The sequence below is a fragment of the Megalops cyprinoides genome, chromosome 6 (assembly GCF_013368585.1).
Source record: "Megalops cyprinoides isolate fMegCyp1 chromosome 6, fMegCyp1.pri, whole genome shotgun sequence".
Classification (NCBI taxonomy): Eukaryota; Metazoa; Chordata; class Actinopteri; order Elopiformes; family Megalopidae; genus Megalops; species Megalops cyprinoides.
This window is the reverse complement of record NC_050588.1, coordinates 41,114,474-41,140,000: the sequence shown is the minus strand read 5'-3', so window position 1 is coordinate 41,140,000 and position 25,527 is coordinate 41,114,474. Positions and strand designations below refer to the sequence as shown.

Sequence of the window (25,527 nt, the reverse complement as noted above, 5' to 3'; positions counted from 1 at the left end):
TGCCAATCATGGCCTTCAGAAGCCCCATGAGATTTAAATGATTCATTCACTCATATCAATTCAATAGAATTGAATCTCCTTTACTCAGCTCTACTCTTACCAGCAGAGCCAAATGTTTTACTTGATTCTGTTTACCCAGAATCCCCCTGTCCAGATCAGCCAGCATGTTGCCTATACAGCTCTAGAGAGGTTGTGCAAGGCAAGTACTTTGCTGAAAGGTACAAGAGCAATCCCTGGCAGGGATCTGAACCAGTGACCTGTCGGTATGCTGGTAGACAGTTCACCAGAATGTACACTGTAAACTTTGGAAACTCATCCACTAAGTTGTTCTTTTCATAAGGTGATGTTGTTCCCATTTACCTGTAAGATCAGAATATCTGGTTTTCATCTTCCTCTGAACGACTGCACTCATCTGGGTGGAGCTGAAATATTTCAGTATGGAAACGGAGGAACAGCTGCAGTAACACTGGTTAGACACCAGCCTGCAATGCTGATGTAGACCATCAGTCTCCTGACAGAAAGGACAGAAACTACAACTCATTTTACACCTGTGCACACCTGCTGAAGCAGCTCAGAACCATAGGCAGCAGACTGCAGCTGGTATGAAGGAGGAGTTATCCTCACGAGAGCTTCCGTTAGGGCTTAGCCATTCCAGTGTTCATACAATACAGCACCTGTTTGTAGCAGACTGGTAAATCACTCATCTTTCAACCCAATGCCTTCGTAACTTGTTCTCAAACTGGATTATCCATGTTGTACAATTTACCATCCAGGCAATTCCTGCACTGTTACTTTGTCGAGCGTGGAGCGTAGAGGTGTACATACTGATTTACACAGCTGGAGTGTTGCAGTGATGCAGGTCAGGCCGCTGATCAAAGGCATTTCAGCTGTGCAGGATTCAAGCCCATAACCTCACCACTGTGCTGGTGTCATCCAAAGAAATGGCCACAAGCCCGATTTTTTTTCAGTTTGGAGACTTTATTATACAAGAAAAGAGTAGCATTACTGTGGCTGCTGACCCCGCCCACGGCCGAACCCGCCTCTCTGCAGGAGAAAAAAGAACGAACATCAGAACATTTCCAGCCACACGAGTGAAGCCCACACTGCTGACTGCAGCTGGGGACCTGTGCACACAGGCCTGATGCCTCCCAAACCATCAGAGGAAACATCCCAAACTCCGCAACCCAGTGTCTACCATCACATGACACTTCCCTATCACAGCAGGAGTGCATTGAGTAGCCTTTTACACAAATCTGCAAACCCACAAAATCAATAAATTTGGTCAGAAGACCAACATTGTGTCCATGAGCCACCTGGACCCAGGCCAGCTCTGAGAGGCGGGGTCTGAAGATGAGAACGCTGCTATGCAGAACCCAGCCCTGACTGGTGTAAGTGCTGTACTTACAAACTGGAATTCTGTGGCAGCTCCAGCACCAGCTTCAGCCTTCTTATCAGCACCAGCTGCAGAGAGAGAGAGAAACGCAATCAGACCCACGCACACGCACACCTCATTCCTCCAGGATTTCAGCAGGCGAGACACTTGCTGAGTGTGAGCAGGCCCAGCTGGGCTGTTACTTACGTGGAGCAGCGGAGCGCCTGTAGGTGTCCCTGTCGGCCTCACCGCGGGCCAGACGGGCTGGCCTCTCCCCCTCCAGACCTGTGGAGAATCCAGCCGCACCAGCAGTGTTACTATTACACAACATACTCACACAAACACACTGTACTCTCCACAACTGGGTAAAAATTAAGGACAAACTCATGATCGTATTTGTCGCAATACTAACTGGAAACGCTCAGACATCACTGTCCTGCCTAATGAGCTTTCAGTTGCCCCTGGCAACAGATGTCAGCCCCAGTGACATTCAGTAGGGGGTGTACTACACAGACCAGAGTGCCAGCCAATCAGCAACACCACCATATCACCAAGGTGACACTGACGCTTAATGACATCACGCTATGAAGGTACAGATTTAACCTCCAGTAAAAAGTTCCAGCCAAAACACTGAGCAGACAGCAGTGGAAGCTGCCGAGCTCTGAGGCCCCCTGCATCTCCTGAGACTCCAGTCAGAAACCCGGCAGGTTTCGCCGCACTCACAGAACCGTTTCGGCACTGCTCACATTTCACCACCAGAGAGGGACAACGCTAGCAGAGGGCTCCTAGCCCACACAAACTCTGGCTGACACTTTCCAAAATAATGGCTGCATTGTGTGTGTCCCTCTCAGAATGAAGGGCAAGGGAGGATTCATGTGGCCACATGCCTCTGAACTGTGCTACAAATCATCTCATACAGATCATGGTACCAATCAAAGTCTAAGTGAAATCTCAAAGCAGAAAACTAGCAAGACTTCAATCCCCAAAAAGGATCCAGATAAGGACGCATTCTCCATTGATGACACTCTCTCGCACACACACACACACACACACACACACACACAGAGTATCTGCACCTAACGAGCTCTCTGCCCCTGTATTCCAGCTCCTCCCGGGGTTCAGTGTAAACCTGCAGCCACACCCCTCTCTCTCTCTCAGGATGAAAGGGTCCAACTGCCTGTCTCTGCTTACTCAGCACCACAGTGCAAACTGCTGACCTCTGACCCTGCCACTGTCCTCTGCACTGCAGCGGCAAACTGCTGTTCCCAGATCAGCATTTCACACCTACAGCCCAGGACTGATAACCGCAAGCGTGGTGTGACAGTGAACTAAATGTTAAGTTTGCTGGGAGGTGAATCTTGAACTAGAAGCAAAAACAGCAGATATAAAGGTACTTTTCAGCATCAGAACATCCTCCGTTTGAGCATGTGCCTGAGGGGGTCCCGCTCAGATGCAGGCCGTTCTCGGCTCACCTTTGGGCCGGGGTCGGGCTGTTTCGGGACGGGTCTGCCGGCGCAGGGTCGCGGGCACGATTTCGGGGGGCAGGTGCAGGAAGTCCCTCAGGTACTGGATGCCCTCATTGGTCAGGTACCAGTAGAAATGGCGCCAGGCAAACTGCTCCTTGACGTAGCCGCAGGACTTCAGAGACTGCAGACACCAAGCAGCCAACAGTCAGGCGGGGCCAGGAACACACAGCCAACACTACACTCACTCCACTACAGTTCACTCATCTATAATCCGTCTGAATGTATAACATTTTGCATCTTTAATTACACACAGTGCTCATTTGCACAACAGTTCACTGCACTGCCCTGTGAAGGAGCTGCAGTGCTGATGCTGCTACACACGGCCTCACTGTCAAACGCCCTGCCGCCCTCACCTGCATGGCCTTCATCACGTGCAGGTTGGGCACGTTCTTGTCCGCCAGCTCGGGGTGCTTGGCCAGGTGCACGTCCTTCTTGGCCACCATCACGCCCTCCTTAAAGAGGAGCTCGTAGATCGCAATGCGGTTCTTCTTGGGCATCAACATCTGCGGGGAACAGGAAGGTGGTGAGGGTTCGGGTCAGAGAAGGGCGGTGAGGGTTCGGGTCAGAGGAGGGCGGCGAGGGGTCGGGTCAGAGGAGGGCGGTGAGGGTTCGGGTCAGAGGAGGGCGGCGAGGGTTCGGGTCAGAGGAGGGCGGCGAGGGGTCGGGTCAGAGGAGGGCGGTGAGGGTTCGGGTCAGAGGAGGGCGGCGAGGGGTCGGGTCAGAGGAGGGCGGTGAGGGTTCGGGTCAGAGGAGGGCGGCGAGGGTTCGGGTCAGAGGAGGGCGGCGAGGGTTCGGGTCAGAGGAGGGCGGCGAGGGTTCGGGTCAGAGGAGGGCGGCGAGGGTTCGGGTCAGAGGAGGGCGGCGAGGGGTCGGGTCAGAGGAGGGCGGCGAGGGTTCGGGTCAGAGGAGGGCGGCGAGGGTTCGGGTCAGAGGAGGGCGGCGAGGGTTCGGGTCAGAGGAGGGCGGCGAGGGTTCGGGTCAGAGGAGGGCGGCGAGGGTTCGGGTCAGAGGAGGGCGGTGAGGGTTCGGGTCAGAGGAGGGCGCCGAGTCCCGCGGCTGGATACGCACATGCAGCTCACAGAGCTTCTGCATCCGCGCGCAGGTAATTCACTGCCGATTCACATCAGATCAAAACCTCGCTAACACATGCGGATCACATCAGCTCGGGAGGCCCAAATATCAAAGCTGCTAGTCAGAGGAAACGACTGAAACAGCAGTCAGCGATCCCGGCAGGACAGGTTCCGAACCCGGAAACTGGAGTACCAACCGAGATACTCTGAGCGTGAAATTCACCGGCATGTAACCCACGATCTACCATCCGCTGGACAAATACTGCGCACTAAATTCCGACCTTATAACACACACGGCTAACTCGCACCCACGGCTGATGTTAACACAGCAATAAGCACAGACATTTTACTAGCGATCTCCGTACGATGGACTGATCCGGTTAGCCATCCTGCTAGCTGTGCTTTGTAAACAGTTAGCTTGCGCAGCGTACTAAGACACTGCCGAAGCCAGCGACAGTCGAACATCATATATATATATATATATATATATATATATATATATATATATATTATGTTTTGTTATATTATGCGGCCCGATCGCCAGTAAAACTGAAGTGTTTTGCTCTTGTGCTCAGGAGCGGCCTAATCCGCCACACTCAGGTCTGACTTTACGCTGGAAATCTGCACTCCGGGAAGTCCGTTCTGGAAAATATCTAAACTCCCGTGTCTAAAAGAACAAACTCTGGCTTCACATAAAGATTTAAACGGGATTTGGAGGCTGATGGTGGAAATGTTGAGCGGATTGTGAGGCTAAAGCGTTGCATACCTCTGCTGCTCGCTGTGAGACCGGACCCGGAAAGGCAGCGCCGTGCGCGTGACGCGCCTTTATTCGGGCGGAAATGGCCGCGCGACGGGCGCGTGATGGCGGCGCGCGGGGACAGGGCTCCGCCATGCTGTACGGCACGAGGGGGCAATGCCGTACGGATCTTACATGCCATAAATGAATATAAGTGCTATCCAATAATGAACTAATAAAAATAGTGAAACAAATGAATATATAAGTAATTATGTCATTAAATAAACAACCAAATAAACAGACGCAAAAGGCCTAGTGTGACGTGCTCTTAAATGATTAAGGAGTTTCACCAGTGGAGAGGAAGAACCGGTGTCCCTCACCTGGATCAGAGCTTCTAGCGTGTGTTTCAGGTAACGTGGACCAATGTGGTGTATATGTTACATATGTACATTACATATGTATAAATATGAACACAAGATACAGAACAGTAATTCCCTGTCTAACCTCTGTTTAAATTCACTTAATTCCCACTGAACTGTTTGAAGAAGACAGAACCCTTAAGTGGGTTATTGTGGCCCAGTGACCACATGTACAGACCTGCAGCAGTTGGCTGATCTGAATTCAGCCGTGGCTTCGATGCCATCACTTTTCTGCAATTAAAACAGTAATTGTGAATAGTACCATTTACATGTGGATGGCACACTAATTTGAATCTTTTCTTAATCATTCTAATGCAGCATAATTAATGCTAAACCAATGTTTATTTGTAGTTATTTCAAACAATAATAGTTAAATGTATTTCCTACCAGCCTGACTGAAGACAAAACCTTCTGAAGGGACAATGGGCATGTCTGCATAATTGTTATTACATATAATGCTCTGAAATAGGTTACAATGAACACATGTAGCCACATATGATTAAACAGACTATCCAAACAGACCAGACCAATTGTGAGAAATATTATTGGGGCACTGGAGCAGATGCAAACAGCAGAAGAATTTTAATGAAGAAAGTGATTTCTGAATATCTGAATTCTGTGTAAATCAGATTGTACAGAATTAAATATTAAGGCAGAAGACCTGAGGGTCAATGTGACTGTATGCTGTGAGGCCAACCCATAACACCACACCTGCCATCCAGTCATTATGTGCTGTATTGCTTAGTGCTGGTAATTGTACTACATTGTAATTATCTTATCTATCTTTACAAAAGCCCCTAAAAATGAGATGCCTCATTTCAAGGGGTTTCAAATTTACATAAAATAATGGAATAGGGTTAGGGTTATTCTCTAATAATTATGACGCATGTCATTATTATGTGGTATTCTTCCATAATAATAACTTCAAACATAATTGAGAAGTCAAAATTATGAACTAAGTATCTCACCGTCAATAAAATGAAGAAATTAACGTGGGTAAGATAAAGATTAAAAACTTTGAATATGTAAGTGAAAAAAAAATCTCATTTAATTTGTTTTGCAGTGGATGTGCTGATGCTGCAGGGGACTGAGTGTGGCACAGAGCCTGGGGCAGGGAACGAGCTGCTCCCGCTGACCGCTCAACAACACAAATGATGAAACTGCACTTTCACACTCAGCACTGCTGCACCTCTGTGCAAGTGAAGCGCTAGAGGGCGCTGTGTGGCTAGCCAGTGCATGTGTTTCTGCTCTGTATCAGTTCCTCACACCTGAAGTCAGACGGGGTTATTCTGCAAGCACACGCTCATGGACTGCGGCATCACTGAGCCAGGACTGACGCGTGACACAAGTGACAATGTGTTTGTGTTACTCACAGCGGGGTCAGCCAGGCTTCAGCACCCCTCCGCTTGGCGTGAGGTTGCTGAAGTGAGTGTGAAGGGAGAAAAACATGGTAAAATGCTGCTGGTGTGTCTGGTGTAACACTCCTGCACACGCAGACACGTCTCCAAATTCTCTCTGATTGAGGGTGAAGCCAGTTTATTCCTCCTGTATGACTGTTCAGATGGCAATTCATAACATCAAGAATTCACTTTTCACAACTTACAAAGAATTATTATGGGTTACAACTGAATTACAAATTAAAATTGCATTTAAGACATCAGGAATGAACTGATAGATATCAACAATTCTGTACCCGCCAGACACAATTAGAGTTCTTATTATCAGCAATTCTTTCTAAAAGGCTCACCAGTGGGTTGTATATTAATTGTGCTGCATATTCACTGCAGCGGTCGAGTTTCATCCACCTGCTTAAATGCTTCAGTTAGCGTACATGCTTACTAGGGTTATTCCAGTTATTGATATCATTAATTCTCTTGGGTTGTAAATTGAAAATTTTATATTAGTAATAAATTGCACCATGTGAAAAGTGAATTCCTTATGTCAGCAATTACAAATACTGCTTTTAAGAACTGTATTCATTTCTTTATGAATGGAACACACAGCTCCACTGTAGACAGGCGTTTACTTCACCAAGTCCTTCCTTTAACACTAAACTGCTGATACTGTCACCCCCTCCAAAAAGACAAACATTTGGATGAATGGTACAGAGGAGAAGATAGTAGATCTGACTAAAGAGAATCATGTGTTATAAAAAGTTACACAAAAAGATATTTTATCAGAATAGCAAAAGCCAGTTGCTTAGAGAGCGACTGGCAGTCCTCTGTAAGGACCATCAGCCAGTGTGAGGTAGCAGTGCTTTAAAGGTCAGCGCTACTGACGGTACATACAGCAGGCACAGCACAGACGGCTCATCAGCCCAATAAGGCCCTTTGCCTGTTTGTCAGTTTGATGTTCTGCTGCCATGTAAGGTGGGCATATCACTGTAACATCTATCTACACAAACATCTTATCACAGTTAGTGTTTTTAAAACCAAGTGATCTTAAATCTATTGAGGCCAATTATGAAACAATGCTCAGTATTTAAGCCATCAGTGATTATGTGACACATTTAGGCAGTAACATATTCATATCCAGGATATTGCTGGAAGATTTGTGAAATGTGATTGTCCTGCTGGACAATCTGCTGAAAGCTGCTTCAAGATATCAGCTGCAAGCACTACATGACAGATGCTGAGACATCATCCAGGTGAGTGTGTTTGATGACTGTAAACACCCCCTGATCTAAACGTGCATCAAACCAAATATACAACAGACATCAGATACAAATAGACACTGTGATCACAGCATGGCTTCAGTATTGCTACATTTTCCCTTGTTGAAAAAACAGCTGTTCATGTTCTGTGCTGCAGCATGTACCACAGAAACGTTTAATCATCACATCACATTACTGCCATTTAGCAGACGCTCTTATCCAGAGCCACTTACATCAGTTACTTTTTTTTTTACAATGTTATTCATTTATACCGCTGGATATGTACTGAGGCAATTGTGGGTTAAGTACGTTGCCCAAGGGTACAGCAGCAGTGGTCTAGCGGGGAATCGAACTGGCAACCTTTTGATTACAAGTCCTGCTCCTTAACCACTACACTACACTGCCACCTGTTCATCTCCTGTATCACCACACTCAATCAGGAAGACTGTTTATTGTTCTTTCACGACAGACACAAGGTGAGTTCTGTAAGAGGACAGACACAAGGTGAGTTCTGTAAGAGGACAAACACAAGTTATGGGATTCAGTCAATTCTCACTGGCTATGTTCAAACTACTCCAGGTCACATCAAAAATTTAAATTATGATCCCCGAGACAAAGCCCTTGACTAGGGCTACCTCACCTGTGCTGGGATACAGCCCTTGCCACAGAGCACATTTCACACCTTTCAATTCATCACACACAGCCAGAAAACAGAAAACAAGCAGAGCATGAAGGACTCAAACATCCTGTGGGGCTATTACTGGATAGCAAAAAAGCATTTATGAACATCAACAATCTTCATTACAGGAATGGGGAGCACAGACATGACCCACACAGAGAACCGAACTATGAAAGGAAATGTTTTCTACATTCCTCAGAGACTGTATCCTACAGTAAAAAGTGAAACTGTGAAACTAACAGCAGCTTCTCGGAGCAGCAGGTTGCAGGCTCTATTCTGCTATTGTACGTTTAAACAGAGTCATTTTCTTCAGAAATATATTTGTACGCAGTTGCATGTACGCAGAATATGCACAAAATTGGGAGCTGATATAAATACCATACATTGCCCATGGTATTGCCATCTGCTCAGCAAATAATTAATATGCAAAGAGACCCTGCCTCAATGTGGAAATGCCTTTTACACTAGAAAATAAACATCACTATGATACATTAGCCTGGGTCACTATCCAAGTGTAAGATTAGAAAGCGCCCAGTGTATATCTTCCATTGTTCTGGCTAAGTGGCAGCCAAACAACCTCGGTCTCGGAAGTCAGCACACACGGTTAGCGTGACAGCTTTTAACAGCTCAGGATGCAAAGCCGTATGAGAGCACATCCAGCATCTTCAGAAATGCTGCGCAGCGCAATCTAGCTGACGTCACCGACATGCACGCGCGTGGCTGCCACAACACGAAGAAATTAATTTCACTGATGTATGAAGTAATCCTGAATCGGGCTCACTTTGGTGGAGCCACGCCTACACTTTGAAAAGACCAAGCTTGTGACACCCCTCCCCCCTTGCTTTGTCCGCTTATTTCTGTGAAACATCCTTAAACTACTTTCTATGCAACAAATTCAGCTTGAGAATGGGCTCTAACACAAGGCTGTTCAGTTTGGGGGCAAACAGCAGGCCCAAGCAGGCCAATCAAACTGGAAAGATTTTAAGTAGCTATGAAATACTACAGAACATTGTATTTAGCCCAGTCGCGAACATCGTCTGCAGACATTACGTAGCCTATATCTGTGGTATCAAAGATGGTTATCCCGTATAATCCCGAAGCGACCGGAAAAAAACCGGAAAGTGGGAAATGAGGGCGACCGAGCTGCGAACTGCACGTGCGCGAACGGAATGCGAATATTTTCTGCTTTTATCTCCCAGCGGTACCGGAGAATATTCCAGTGTTTCCGTTTTCAGCGCTGCCACAACACAATATTTCAAGACGAAAACAAACGCAAACGCGCACTGTGGACGTTAGTGGCCACCTTCAGAGCCGTGCATCTTCGCTGTTTCACCGCTTTCCATTGCAAAATCTTACTGCGTTCCTAGGTGTACCCCATCGTAAATAATTTGAAGGGTTTCCCCAATTGCAGCTTTTTACGAAGGGCTTACATCATAATTAATAACATTGATATCACTTTTTTTTCACATTTTATACCGCATCGTCCTCAGCACTGGATACAGTTGTTCACTGGGTGTTTCAAGTTCGTCATTAATATGTAACGTCCGTCTTGTGTAGAACCATCCCCCATTCTCTGCGCGCATCGTGACCGCGCCGATGCGGACAGCCACGACGCTGAAGCTGGGTCGGCCACCTCCTGTCACTGTTGCAGAAGGAAAAAGCATTACGGAATACCCCGAGCACTGGTATGTCAATACTACATTGCATGCTCGATTCATTACAGATTTAGATGGTTGAACCTGGAATGGAATGGGACTGCAGAATCCATTGCATCCTCGAGCTCACCTGTTTGTTTTCATTTGCTTTCATCCAATTCATGTCATACGAATGCTGCGCGTTCGGTTATTTTGCTGTAGCCCAGTTTACCATGAATTGGTTACGTTCCTGCATTTGAGACGTCGATAATAATATAAAACCTTTATCTAAATTAATGTTGTTGATGTTTCTTTGTTAAATGGAGACGTGCCAGTTTGGATGGCAAAGGATGACGACAGATAATGATTGTAACCGCAGGTTAGAATCTGCGCGAGTTATTTGTTTTGCCAGAATTTACGTGTGTGCGTGTACATGCGCACATAAGTGTGAGTTTGTGTGCATGTAAATGAGTAACATTACATTTATTTAAAACATATATTTTTGCAGCCCTATCTTGATCGCAGTTGCTCCTATTTGAATGAGGATCACGTAATTACGTAAAGCAACATTTCAAATATTTGTTGATTTGCCTCTTAGCGTGTTCAGACCTTGCGCTGTTGTGGATCAGGGCTTTATTGTTTAGATCAAAGTAACGGCCTTCCTGTAAATAGTTCAAGAGAGGGCAAACACATTCGCGCAGTGGCCTTCAACTGCACCACAATATAACAGATAGCAATGTCCGACGGGATCCCGTCCATCTCAGCTCTGTCGCTACACCCCGCATTAAACACCGCGGTTCGGTCCGCCAGCAGCGTGTGGGGTCGGAACCGCTCCACACCGAGACCCTGATGAAGCAAACAAGCCGTCCTCCCGCGGGGGTGAGCGGCGGTCCCATCAGCACCGGAGGCTGTGCTGAGCGTCGAATCATCGGCGTATTAAGGGTATACGATCACCATCGCTGTTTGCAGGAGAAGGAGGCTCCGGACTCACGCTTCATGCAGGCAGTATTGGTCGCTTATTTTCTACATCATTCGTGGTGTTTTACAGAGTGAATGGAGTGAGGCAGATTTTCAGGCCCGACCGAATAAAAATATTACCAGCTGTCTCACTATAACATACATGCTATGTCTGAAATATACATGTTTCACGGATAGACCAGTGCGCTCCGTATGCAGTGGTAATGACATAGCAATGGCTAACGTTCATATTTGAGGTATAAATGATGCAATATCATATTGCAGATTCGTGTTTCATTTCCACAACCTTCTAAATTATTCCCAAGCAATTCTAGTAGTAGTAAAATATCAAAGTAAAAGCGCGATCGTTGTATTCGTGATTGTATTCATTGCATGGGAGGTATCAGCGTTACCTTCCAATGAGTGATTACCATCATATCATCATGTCGTTTAAAATAATCATTTATGTCTTATTTTAATAAGCAACATGAAGTCCGCTCATTGTTTCAGTATTTGGCGTTGGAACGCGCTTCAACAAATACGATTTGACGTGTTTATGTAGACTTCATTCAGACGGGATTTGAAAAACGATCCAGTATATTTTGAGGATGAAAATTCCCAAATGAATTAAGCAGCGATTATTTTATTATCGTGTTGATTTAATCACATCATGCTTTATTGATACAGTTTTGTAATCTGGACGCAATGTATTTTCGTCCTCTCTGAAGAACATCGCGGTGGTTTCTGTGATAACAGAGCTAAGTGTCAGTGAGGCGAATTCATCCTGCTGTGGCTCACAGAACACTGCACATGAGCGAGAGGTCGGCCTGTCTAACGGAGGGAAGCTAGGAAACCAGTAAGGAACAGCTTGTGTTCCTGTGTGTGTGCGTGTGTGTGTGTTTGTGTGCGTTTGTGTGCAAGCTGGCCAGCCATGCTTCACAAGTTCAAAAAAGACAATTTTTATAAAAGCCATGTTAGGGTCCCTGGGGGGCTGCTCCAATTTGGGAATGTGCTTGTGTGATTAACTTACAGGGGCAAGAAAAGAAGGAAAGGGTAACAGAACAATGCAGAACAGGGTCATAGAGGTCACCTACAGAGGAGGAGAATTAATCAGCACAATAAAATACAATATTTACACAAGGTAAACAAGCTACTGCAAACCTGAACTTTGTAGTTGGTACTGTTCTTTTAACTTTTCCTAAAAATGTTGAATCTCTTGTCTAGCTCGTGGGTGTTTCTGTTGTGCCAGCTTTGAGGATGGTGGTCAGCACCAGTCTGTCTTACTCTGAAACAGTGGCTTGAGAGCAGACACTCGCTTTCAGAGTGCCCTCTGACTCCTGCCTTTACTTCGTGACCTTGCCATGCAGTGAAGTCGTTCTGGATGAAAGTGCCTGTTAGATGAACACATTAATGTAAAGGCAGGCTGAAACATTGATTAGCAGAATGCATTAGGGAAGGTGATGACCCTAAAGCAACCCAGTGATGAATGAGTTTGGACCAGATGGTGTCAGTTCTTTTGTATTGTTCAGCTTGTGAAGGGTTTAGTCTGAGTTCAGCTGAAGGCTGCCTGCAGTGCTGTCCAGGGTCCTGAACTTGACGACTCCGTGACTGAGGTCACCTGGTGACAGCGTGGGGGGTTAAAGGTGTGGGGGGCTAATTCAGCTGTAATGCTGGAGAGGAGACCCTGGTCTCTGCTGCAGCATGCTGGTGTTCACACTGGCTGTTTCACCTCCAAACAACATGCTACTTTCCAGCCCCTCAAACTCCCATCAGAAACCAGTGTTGCTGGAAAACAGGCCTTATAATGCATCAAGTCTTCTTGGAATTGGTTGCCCACCGATTAATTGGCTTGAAAACAAAGAACTGTTGCACAATATTTGTTGTATATAAAATGGATACATACACGAACTCCCCAGGCAAACAAATATGCAGCAGATACTGTGAACTGCTGTAAGCTTGATCAGTGTTACCAGCAAGGCCAGACTCCTGCCAGTCACACAGAACTGTGACTGTGCATTATCATCAGGCTGCACACAGCACCCTCACCTGCGACAGCTGTCAGGAGAGAGGAAGGGGCGCAAGTCAAAACACTTTAAATGCACACAGATATTTGTACACTGACATGATTTCTACTTGTCAGTAACTTGGGCTTTTTGTGTGCTGACCTGTTCTGCAGTCTGGCCAGCTGGCAAGTTGACCTCATCTGCTCTCCTTTTTGCTACTGCAGAGATGTTCTACTCTTTGCTCGATGTCTGTATTTCTGTGAATATTCATCCATAGCCTTCCTGTACATCTATTTTCATCTCAATAAATGGCAGTGGCATAAGTCCTGCTCAGATGGATGGTGATTTGAGTCATAAGCAAGCAGGTAAGAGTCCCACTGCTAATGAGTACTGCAGGCCTGCATCAGCAGGCCCTGAGCCTTTCTTCCGCTTCAGTACTGAGTAAACAGTCAGTGTAAAGTAAGGATGGTGTGCTGCATCTCTGGTAAAATATAACATCTTTGGTTTGGGTGTGGGAGTGGCAGTCAGTGTAAAGTAAGGATGGTGTGCTGCATCTCTGGTAGAATATAACATCTTTGGTCTGGGTGTGGGAGTGGCAGTCAGTGATTGCAGGGGAAGCTTAAGGAGAAGCAGAGTGAGTGTGTGTGTGTAGATGTTTGTGTGTGAGTGTGTGATAGTGTGTGTGGGTGTGTGTGTGAGTGTGCGTGTGAGTGTGTGTGATAGTGTGTGTGGGTGTTTGTGTGTGAGTGTGTATAGGTGTTTGTGTGTGTGTGTGTGATAGTGTGTGTGGGTGTTTGTGTGTGAGTGTGCGTGTGAGTGTGTGTGATAGTGTGTGTGGGTGTTTGTGTGTGAGCGTGTGTGGGTGTGCGTGTGAGTGTTTGTGTTTGAGTGTGTGTGGGTGTGTGAGTGTGTGTGAGTGAGAGTGTGTCAGAGTGTGTGAGTGTGTGTGTGAGTGTGCGTGTGAGTGTGTGGGGGTGTTTGTGTGTGAGTGTGTATAGGTGTTTGTGTGTGTGTGTGTGATAGTGTGTCTGGGTGTTTGTGTGTGAGTGTGCGTGAGTGTGTGTGTTTGTGTGTGTGTGCGAATGGGTGTGTGTGTGTGTGTGTGAGTGTGTGTGTGTGTGTGTGTGTATGAGTGTGTGTGTGTGTGTGTATGTGTGAGTGTGTGCGGGTGCATGTGTGAGTTTGTGGGTGTGCTTGAGCATGTGTGTGTGCGTGAGTGTGTGCGTACGTGTGTGTGTGCGAATGGGTGTGTGTGTGTGAGTGTGTGCGGGTGCATGTGTGAGTTTGTGGGTGTGCTTGAGCATGTGTGTGTGCGTGAGTGTGTGCGTACGTGTGTGTGTGCGAATGGGTGTGTGTGTGTGTGTGTGAGTGTGTGTGTGTGTGTGTGTGTGTGTGTGTGTTTGTGCGTGTGTGTGCGAATGGGTGTGTGTGTGTGTGTGTGTGAGTGTGTGTGTGTGTGTGTGTGTGTGTGTGTGTGTGTATGAGTGTGTGTGTGTGTGTGTATGTGTGAGTGTGTGCGGGTGCATGTGTGAGTTTGTGAGTGTGCTTGAGCATGTGTGTGTGCGTGAGTGTGTGCGTACGTGTGTGTGTGCGAATGGGTGTGTGTGTGTGTGTGTGTATGTGTGAGTGTGTGCGGGTGCATGTGTGAGTTTGTGGGTGTGCTTGAGCATGTGTGTGTGCGTGAGTGTGTGCGTACGTGTGTGTGTGCGAATGGGTGTGTGTGTGTGAGTGTGTGTGTGAGTGTGTGAGTGTGCGTGAGTGTGTGCGTACGTGTGTGTGTGTGTGAGTGTGTGTGTGTGTGTGCCATGGCTCGGAGGGGAGCTTCCAGGCTGCTGGCCTGCGTGTGCCACCCTCTCATTCCCTGGTTGCTGCTTGGCTGTTACAGAGATGGTGCTCTTTAAAGAGCTGTCAGTCACTGCTAATGAATAGAGAGGTTTCCCCAAAGCCCAGCCCTCCTTTTGCTCAACAGCCGTCTCATATTGATCCACTGAGGGCCAGCTGCTCTGATGTATTCACAGGATGGCAGGATGCTAATGGCTCTGTGTATCTTCTGCCTGTAATAACTGATCTAGGATCAGCTTACCTAATCCTGAACCTATTCCATTTAGTGCAAAAACTGCTGCTGATACTGACTAAATGCTTAATGGCAGAATCCATCCACTTCCTGGAGGTCAAGAGCACCCGGGGCTTGTATGTCATTGGTTTGTGGTTGCTGATGTCACAAAAACATTCTGCCTTGGTTATACTTGGCGTGTGATTGGGCAGCAGGGCACCGCCCTGACCGAGATGCCTCCAGGTGTCTTCTGCTTTATTTCAAGTATTTGTAGCGAAAAGGTGATTGAAACACAGAAAAGGAAGCAGAGTTATGTTATAGGGGTCGAGGTGTATAGCAAAATGGTTTTGTTTTATTGAATGATTTTATCAGATCTGAAATAAGCTATGATTCTTGTGATAGTAGTTATGTCATATAGATAAAATGCAAAATGCAAATGCTTTCTTCAGAAATAAAGGAAAAGAGAGAATGCATCATGTTTGTAGCAGTGATGCACTCAGTGTTGAAACAGTATGCAGAACGTGAATGGGTAATTCAACCCTGACAGCATCTCTGTTATGCTGCCATTATGTGGCTGCAAAGGCAATACGTGGCTAACATTATGAGCTCTTAATTATGTAATTAAATCAATCAGTTACTTGATTATGTTAGTTCAACTGCTGCCTGGATGAGGGATCAGACATGCACCGCCTCCTGGTCTCTCACTGTCAGAATGCTTTGCCTGTGTAGCTCCTTAGTTATCGCACATATTTATTTGTCATACATTTTAATCCAGGGCAAGGAATAACATAGCCAAAATGTCTATGCATGTGGATGAGCAAAAGCTGCTAAATAATGAATAATAACAAATACGCAGGGTCTGACACTCAGAATGCCCCCTGGGGCTCCAACTGAAGCCTTACCTGCCCACGATTGTCTGTGGCCTGTAGGCCCAGGGCTCTGAGTGTCTCTGAGTCTGTGTCTGTGTACCTGCGTGTTTCTGTCACTCTGAGTCCCTGTGTTTGTCTGTGACTCTGAGTCTGTGTGTGTGTGAGAGAGTCTGAGTACCTGTGTGTCTGTGAGTCTGAGTCCCTGTGTGTGTCTGTGAGTCTGAGTACCTGCATGTGTCTGTGACTCTGAGTCCCTGCATGTGTCTGTGAGTCTGAGTACCTGCATGTGTCTGTGACTCTGAGTCCCTGTGTGTGTCTGTGAGTCTGAGTACCTGCATGTGTCTGTGACTCTGAGTCCCTGTGTGTGTCTGTGACTCTGAGTCCCTGTGTGTGTCTGTGAGTCTGAGTCCCTGTGTGTGTCTGTGAGTCTGAGTACCTGCATGTGTCTGTGACTCTGAGTCCCTGTGTGTGTCTGTGACTCTGAGTCCCTGTGTGTGTCTGTGACTCTGAGTCCCTGCATGTGTCTGTGAGTCTGAGTACCCGTGTGAGAGTCCAGTGAGGCTGTAGAGTGAATGAGCTGAGAGATGGTGCTGCAGGGGGAGGGAAAGTCAGAAGTGAGATGTTTCTGACTGTGGAAAGCTTCTGTGAAACGCCTGAAGCCTGGTGTGTACAGCAGGGACTCAGTGTGCAGGGACTGAAGAATAAAACAGAAATTTGTTACTGAGTAAAGAACAGGGCCCGCTGTGCTTAGCCTGTTCCCCAAAGTCAGTCATTATTTCAGACAGATAAACAGTATTCATTTCAGTTATTGCAGATTGTAGGGGGGCGTTGGCTGGACTGTTGACCATCAGGGGCTGAGCCCAGATTCTTCTCCATCAAAAAACATTTAAAAACGTACTTCCTAAATAGACTGTTTCCATGCATTTTTTTCTTGCATGTCAGGGCTACACGTTCCATTGTAGATAAAGTGCAAACCCGGTGAGGCAATTTCTGACAGGCGATTGTTCATCCACTCTCTGAAGGCTCCCGATACATTCATGATCGTTCATGACCACTATCACTGACACCTGACACTGACCTACAGTGATATGTGTGTGTGACACATCTAAATCATTTAGATTCAATGTTTATTTCCTAGTTTAATTTGACATCTCTCATGAGTGAGCCAACTTTATCAGCTCAGCTAGTAGCCTAAAGTTTTGTATGACATGATCAGAAAAAAAAAAGTTGGATTGGTCATAAAATTTGCGTCAGGTGTTATCACTGTTTGTAGGACTACCAGACCGATAAAATATAAACTTTTTGGCTATCTAACACGAGACTAGGCTAGTTTGGTGTCCTTAGCCAAGGAGAGGGACAACTAAGCTATCATTGCGGTTATCAACGGTTTAGCTGGATACAGTGCAATGCAAAGTACGTTAGCTGTATAAAACTTACGCTCTGCTCATATCATGTTCACGTAACTTGGAACTCACATAGACATTTACTCACCTTGTTTTCCTGGCTCAGCATGAGAGGATGTTTGTGCTTCAGCTTCAACCCCTTTACTGGAAAAAAATCTGTGTATATCCATTTTTCCTCACACTGACTGACTGTGTGAGCTAGCATTTGGCATAGTAACCCCATCAATTGAAGAATTGACAGAGACCTGTCAGCCAATAGAACATGAGTATTTCCACATATTTTCCTGTAAACCCTCTCTGATTGGTCTTGCCTCCATTCATTGAAGATAAAATACAACACTTCATTCACTGAAAATACAAAATTACAACACTGCCGTCTTCTTTTACTGATGTTCAGTTACTTAGTGACAAAGCTCTCAAAGTGGAGAATTATTCGGGGCTAAGGCCAGGCAACGCCTTTGATGTACATCCAGGTTACATATGCTTGGTGTCATAAACCATGGAATCTTTTGATTTCTACAATAACATTTCCTCTAAAGCTGTTCCTGGCTGGATCCCTTGCTAACTCTTTTTCCTCCTGATTTTACTGGTTGGCAAATATTCATTTTGTTCTCTTTCCCTATTTCACACTCTTTATTTCTTTTTCATTCTCACAGTCTCTTCCTCTCTCTTTCCCTCTCTCCATCTTTCTCCCTCTCCCTCTCTGGCTCTCCCTCTTTCTCATTCTGTTTCCCCTTTTCTTTCTCTGATGCTCCATCTTTCCTTCTCTATGTCTCTCTGTCTCTCTGTCTCTCTCCCCCTCTCTCTCTTTCTGTGTCTGACTCTTTCTCAGCACATAGTTCAGTCTCACAGCTCTGTAAGGAGAGATGGGTGTGATGTCCTCATTACAGGAGCTGTGTCCAGGCAGTGTGATTTTGAGACTGTGTGTTTGTGTGTGTGTGTCTGCAGTGTTGGAGCTCAGCGCTGGCTAGTAGGATGATCTGATTGGTCAGTTGTGTGGAAAGCCATGGAAGTTCTCCCTTCAGAGCCAGAGAGAGACAGACAGAGACAGACAGAGACAGAGAGAGAGACAGAGAGAGACAGAGAGATAGAGAGAGAGACAGAGAAAGAGAGAGAGAGAGACAGAGACAGAGAGAGAGAGAGACAGAGAAAGAGAGAGAGAGAGAGAGACAGAGAGAGATAGATAGAGAGAGAGAGGGAGAGACAGAGAGAGAGAGAGAGAGAGAGAGAGGGAGAGAGGCAGAGAGAGAGAGACAGAGAGGGAGAGAGGCAGAGAAAGATAGAGACAGAAAGAGAGATAGAGAGAGAGCTGCACTCATTTCAGGAAAGGGTGTCAGCAACAGAGCACATTTGTGATGCCCTAATTATTGTTTAATGCGTGAGCCCAGGTCATTTTTTACTAAACTGCTGCCTATATAGGGGAGACCTAATGAGTGCCTCATTAGGGGCGAGGGATGTGAGTGGGTTTAATGATAAGGAGCCGCAGTTGTTGGTTTTGTAAGGGAATGTTAGAATGGATGATTTTCAGGTCTGAGGCTGGAGCTGATGAATGCAGATGAAGTCTCTGATGGGTCTGTGTATCGGGAGCAGCGAATGGACCATCCCCGAAATACACTCTCACCCAAAATACACCTTCACCCCAGCACGAGTGGACTATCCCCAAAAAACACTCTCCCCTAAAATACACCCCCACCCCGGCTCTCATATTTGTGCTGTAAGGACAAATTTAACCTTGCAGAGAGAAATTTGCAAGCCTCCAATTTCTTCCCCTAAGACATTGTCTTGAGATGATAGGATGTTATAAATGTATAGTTTCTAAATGATCATTAACCCGAAGAGAAGAACCCAGACTTACATTGGAATAAAAAGGACGATCATAAGTGAAAAAAGAAAAGAATTCAGGAATGTGTTCAGTTGTCAGCAGTTTACCTTTGCAGTGGGTGTTAACACATGGCAACCAGACTGAAAACTAAGACTTGAGCCATGTTAATGTTGCTATCATTTTGCCATTACGCTCTCATTCATTTAAAAACACTATTTCAGTGTATGATATAGATACCATTCTGCAAGCAATGTGTCACCTAAACCCTTTCCCCCCTCCCCCCCACCTATCCATTCCTGGCTCTTAGGAAATGCCTTCATTTCAGGCTCTGTCTCACAATCCGGGGTTTAATGGAGCAAATATTTCATCACCCTCCTGAGCTGACAGCTGATCTGCTGTTTGGGCTTATCATTGATCTCGCATTTGTTTCTGCTGTATTGGATTCATTTTTTATTTGTTTCCTCATTCAACAGCCCTTCCAAATTGGGCTTATTATTCCCCCATCCATCTCAGGGAAAGCCCTGCTCTTACAGCGGAGGCAGGCACCAGCCGGTGAAAATGTCTTATCTAGATGGAGAACAAAAGACAGGCTCTGTAAAGCTGGATCCAGGGGAGATGTGCATTCTGCCACACTGATGAGAGTGTGTTTCCCCCAGCTGTGTGGAGAGGGACTCAGAGGGGTGCAGGTTTGGGAGTGTGTTTGTGTGGAGAGGGACTCAGGTGCAGGTTTGGGAGTGTGTTTGTGTGGAGAGGGACTCAGAGGGGTGCAGGTTTGGGAGTGTGTTTGTGTGGAGAGGTACTCAGAGGGGTGCAGGTTTGAATCCTTGGTAAGAGACCAGCACAGCTGGGTCTGTCACACCAAGCCCCTGGCACTGAGTCCAGCAGAATTAATGTTTTTTTTCCCTTTTAGAAAATGTTGAGTGGTCATTGTTAGATATGCTAGTTATAATTTTTCAGAGAAAAATGGCTTCAGGTGTCAAAGGTGAGAGAAGATCTGATTCAGCAGTTTTGCTCAGAGCTCAGAGTCTAGAGCAATCAGACGGGGAGTGGATGTCACGCAGATCCCAGAGCAATCAGACGGGGAGTGGATGTCACGCAGATCCCAGAGCAATCAGACGGGGAGTGGATGTCACGCAGATCCCAGAGCAATCAGAGGGGGAGTGGATGTCACGCAGATCCCAGAGCAATCAGAGGGGGAGTGGATGTCACGCAGATCCCAGAGCAATCAGACGGGGAGTGGATGTTACGCAGATCCCAGTGAATCCATCTACAGCCTAAATCTTTCACGAGCTCAGTGGCTGTGTAGCCAGCAAGCCCCCCTGCTCCCAGCGCCTGATTCCAGGAAGGGAACATGAGCACAAAGCCATTCCACGCTGGGCTACCACACACCGGCCACTCACAGACGGGAAACTGTGCTCACCACCTGGAGAAGGGGCCACTTCACAGCTACATTTACATTTACATTTATTTATTTAGCAGACGCTTTTATCCAAAGCGACTTACAAAAGTGCATACAGCAAGTATAGCGACAGTACGGGGACAGGATGTGTACAGTTCCACAATGAGGCAGTTCTCAGCTGAGAGCAGCGTCTGCTTGAGGACATAGTACTATTAGATTTGTACAATTACAGCCTATAGGGCAGCTAATACGATACACTTTCAAACGGCGGACTTCGACAACTTCAAACGGCGCAATGAGCGTCAGGGTAAAGGCGGCAACAAGAGACAAATTTAAAAGCACAATTTAAAAAGCACAGCAATTTACGACAGCACTGATGGGCGGGGGGCGGGGGGGGGGCGGGGGGCAGCAATTGTGTGCTGGGTCAGTCCAGGTAGAGTCTGAAGAGGTGTGTCTTCAGGCCCCGTCTGAAGGAATGGGGTGAAGAAGCTGTCCGTAGCGAGACAGGGAGTTCGTTCCACCACTGGGGAGCGATGTAGGTGAAACGCCGATGTCCGGCAGAACGAGCACCTCCTGCCTTGACCATGCAAGGACCAGCTAGTGCTTCCTAACAGCCTACTGTATCAGCCGCGGCTGGCGTTCATACTGCAAACGCTTTATGGCACACCTCATTGCTGAGGAAACACTAACCTGCCGATCAGGTGATGGGGAGGATCGCCTTGAAGAGGCACTGACATGTTATCGCTAAAAGATCTCTTCTTTTTGGGGGAACCACACAATAGAAGCTGTGTGGTGTTGCACCTGGCTGTGTCTGTGTTGTCCATAAGCATTCCTGCTGCCACATGTTGTGTAGGTGTTGAATGGCCACATTGAATTGCACCTGTGCATATGTAAATGGAAGTGAGGCAATAGATTACCCAGAACCTAGAGCTGTGCTTCCTGTAGGTCAGAGAGCCACTGATGTGTGCTGATTCAACGACTCACTCTGGGTTTGAAAGGAGCAGGATGTGCTAACATGCTAATGTGCTAACACCCATTCTGAGCTGAGCTGTGTGCCGTGGGCTTTGTGCTGTCATTACACCTGATTAGACATTGTTAGCCCTGATTAGATTCCAGTCCCAGCATGCTTTCCAACAAATGAGCCCAGCATGTTACAGACATCTCAGCTCAGACTCACTCAAGCCTCTGAGCTACGATCACTGTCATGTAGGTGCTGCCTGTTGCTTATATAGACTCTGTTTCACAGTGGTCACGTACAAGCAGACAGTGTGTGTGTGTGTGTGTGTGTGTGTGTGTGCACATGTAGGTGTGTGTGTGGGTCTTTGACGGAATGGTGACAAATCCAAAGATAACTCGAGATAAAGTAGCTCAACTGCCTTCAAGGAGCAGGTCATATGATGCAAAACAAGGTGTTTGAGTGAGCCTGGGAGCCGTCATGAGTCTGTCTTCAGCGGATAGTCACAGCTATCCGCACGTTACAGTGGATCTTGAGGAAACCAAGCAGTTGGTATTATAACTGGATCAATACTGTTAATGTTCTTCCTTGTATATTTCTCTCTTTTATATTTTGATAGCAATAATACAAACAGCCATTGACTGCAACATATCTTACATTCCATATTACCATATATGCTGTTACTCTCGACTCTGTCTTTATTCATTTATTACACTACATTATTGGCAGTTAGCAGATGCTCTTATCAAGAATGACTTACATGGGTTACACTTTTTTCTACAATGTTATCCATTTGTACATCTTGATATTTTGCTGAGGCAGTTGTGGATTAAGTACCTTGCCCAAGGATACAGCAGCAGTGTCCCAGCAGGGAATCAAACCAGCAACCATTCAGTTACAAGTCCTGCTCCTTAACCACTGTGCTATATGCCGTTCGATACATTTTGCTGTTGTTGTATTGTGTATTTCATTGGCTAATATGTCATGTTTTTTGACTTTTACTGCCTGTGTTTTTCGTGCATTAAGGGTGAATAAGAGATCGATCTGTCTAAAGTCGCTGAGTCAGAGAGTAGGATGGGTTCCCTATGATTTAAAGATCATTGAATTTCAGCCCCAAAAAATCAAACCTCTTGTTCTTCTCCCAGGTGATCTCTTCAGGGTTCTGCAGGAGCACAGCGGGGGTGCGTGGAAGCCGGACTCTCCAGGTGGAGAAGGTGAGGCCTGGTGCTGGGGTCCTGCTGTGGAAGGGGAATCACTGACAGGTCAGAGGTCACACATGATGGGCAGCCCCACACTGGCTGACCAATCACACTGTTAGCTTACATCATCACACCCAGGCTGTAGAGTTCAGCTCAAGCAGAGTGTCTTAATCACTGAGCCACTCAGGAGCCTCACAGATACCATTTTTAGGTCAATTAAACTAAATCAGAAATATACAGGTCCCAGAACATACATGTATATGTACACACACACACACACACACACACACACACATGAATAGAGATAGAGGAAAGGGAATAACTTACTCCAGCTCCTCTACACACAGCCTTTCCTGGCATAAACAGTCTGCTATTCCAGCCACAATGAATCTCCCACCTCTGAGAGTGAAGGAATTTCTACCAGAGATGCCCTGTTCTCTGTTACTTTCCTGGAGACATGAAACATCCTCATAACTCTCCCTCTCTCTGGCCTTCATCCATCTGCCTGGTTATTGTTAGCATAGGACGTTTTCTCAGTGTCTCACAGGATACTCTGCACTTCTGCTAATGAGCTGCAGTGGCCCTGAGGGAAGGAAGCAGCCTTTTCTGCAAGAGAAGGAAATCCAAACATGCGAGACCCTCTCTCTGGCAGAGTGATACCAGCTCCTAGGTCTTACTGAGACCCTCTCACACACACACACACACACACACACACACACACGCGCGCGCACACACACAAGCATACACACACATGTACAAGCACACACACACTGAGCAGTAGCATAATGAAGGGCTGTTGGGAAATAAAGGAGTGAAAGCTGGCTCCATTGTGTTATTCCATCCTCTGAGGTCTCAGTGCTGCGTGATTCTCACTCTGCAGGCCTGTGAAGGGTCTGCGTTAGCAGGCAGGCAGCAGCAGGCAGCTAACACAGGAGGGGCGGAGCCTCACCAAGAGCTTCCCCCCTCCCCCCTCGGGCTTACTGTTATATAACGACTGCTGTGTCAACCTGAGCCTGTGTGTGTGTGTGTGTGTGTGTGTGTGTGTGTGCGTGGTTCAGTCATTCTTCTGGAATCTTCCTTAAAGTCAACTGGCAGACTCCTCAGGGCCCTTATGTGCTGTGTGTCACACGTTCCGTTTTGGGACTGTTCTGTAAATGGAGGAAGCGCAGTGAGACAGAGACCCTGCACACCGTCAGACCCCCCTGCACACCATCAGACACCCCTGCACGCCGTCAGACACCCTGCACACCGTCAGACACCCCTGCACGCCGTCAGACACCCTGCACACCGCCAGACACCCCTGCACACTGTCAGACACCCTGCACACTGTCAGACACCCCTGCGCACCGTCAGACACCCCTGCACACCGTCAGATACCCCTGCACGCCGTCAGACACCCCTGCACAGTCAGACACCCTGCACGCCGTCAGACACCCCTGCACGCCGTCAGACACCCTGCACGCCGTCAGACACCCCTGCACAGTCAGACACCCTGCACGCCGTCAGACACCCTGCACGCCGTCAGACACCCTGCACGCCGTCAGACACCCCTGCACACTGTCAGACACCCCTGCGCACTGTCAGAAACCATCGAGCCTATGAGCTTCTGGGTCTCTAACCTCTGCTGTCAGTGTGAGGTGCATTTAGTATACGTGTGAGGTGTGAGACAGTTTTATGTTTATGTATGTATATTGTGTATTTGCCGTAATGATATGGGTTGTGTGGGTGTTTTTGTCTAACAGTGAGAGTAAAGCTGAGAGTCATGGTCAGAGGAGGCTGGTCTGGGGATGTTCTGTGATTATCAGGGGATGAGGGTGCCTAGTAAATCCACATGACTTTTCCAAAAGAGGGCTGCATAGCGCAACAGGGTTACACATTCAGTGGTGATGTACTCGTGCCGGTTTGGGGGTGTGCAGAGCTTTGGCACATCTGGATGGGGCTGAGGTGAAGATGAGACCCGCTGCAGTCCCCCTCTCTCCCTCACTGGCTACCTGTGGATCCAGGCTTAGAGGGAAAGAGAGAGGAGCTGCTCATATCTACCAACTTCCAACATCCTGCCCGTTTGCTTTGTAATCTATGACTCTGCAGTAACCAGCAGCAGCCCCCTCAGTGCCCCCAGCCAGCAGGGTGTGTGTGTGAGTCCAGGGGAAGCAGAGAGGACACAGGCAGAGGCTGTGTCTGTCACACCTGTACCTTCCCTTAACTGCTCACCTGGCCGACTGAAACGCGCTGTGAAACATACCTGCTTCAGCCCTGCAGCAGCTCCGAGCTCCGCCTCCTCTCTCAGACGGAGTACAGGGTCCTGAGTTTGGCACATTACGCAAATAATGAAATGATCAGGTGATCACGGCAGTGCACTCAGCAGGCCTGAAGGCATTGACCAGAGAGGCTGATTTTGGCCAGGCGTGGTCACATGAATGCCCTATTTATAGTGGCCAGCCGTCTGGCAACAGAAACGCATCAGTCTGACAAGAGGAGTAGATGCATCTGGGAGAGAGAGAGGAAAGAGAGAGGGAGAGAGAGAGAGAGAGAGAGAGGGAGAGGGAGAGAGGAAAGAGAGGGAGAGAGGGAGGGAGAGGGAGGGAGAGAGAGAGAGAGAGAGAGAGAGAGGGAGAGGGAGAGGGAGAGAGAGAGAGAGGGAGGGAGAGAGAGAGAGAGAGAGAGAGAGGGAGAGGGAGGGAGAGAGAGAGGGAGAGAGAGGGAGAGGGAGGGAGAGAGAGCACAGGGAGATCAAGAGCTGTAGTGGGCAGCAGGTCATGGGGGATTGATGCAGCCTAG

The 25,527-nt window shown here is 47.2% G+C and overlaps 2 protein-coding genes across 2 annotated transcripts in view; one reads left to right on the top strand and one right to left on the bottom strand.

Annotated features, from left to right (window-relative positions):
• Positions 1–957: 957 nt before the first annotated feature.
• On the bottom strand, positions 958–4,787 carry LOC118778769 (40S ribosomal protein S10). The gene is made up of 6 exons (XM_036530475.1): positions 4,735–4,787; positions 3,252–3,401; positions 2,845–3,019; positions 1,580–1,657; positions 1,406–1,461; positions 958–1,044 (listed from the first exon to the last, which is right to left on the bottom strand). The coding sequence occupies exons 2-6, from the start codon at positions 3,399–3,401 to the stop codon at positions 1,003–1,005; spliced, it is 501 nt and encodes a 166-aa protein (XP_036386368.1). The 5' UTR covers positions 4,735–4,787; the 3' UTR covers positions 958–1,002.
• Positions 4,788–9,310: 4,523 nt separating this feature from the next.
• LOC118778764 (protein kinase C and casein kinase substrate in neurons protein 1-like) overlaps positions 9,311–25,527 on the top strand; it is a 43,467-nt gene continuing 27,250 nt past the window's right edge. Inside the window, exons 1-2 of the mRNA XM_036530466.1 lie at positions 9,311–10,140; positions 22,696–22,764. The gene's annotated coding sequence lies outside the window, so the exon portion shown is untranslated. The remainder of the gene's footprint in view (positions 10,141–22,695; positions 22,765–25,527) is intronic.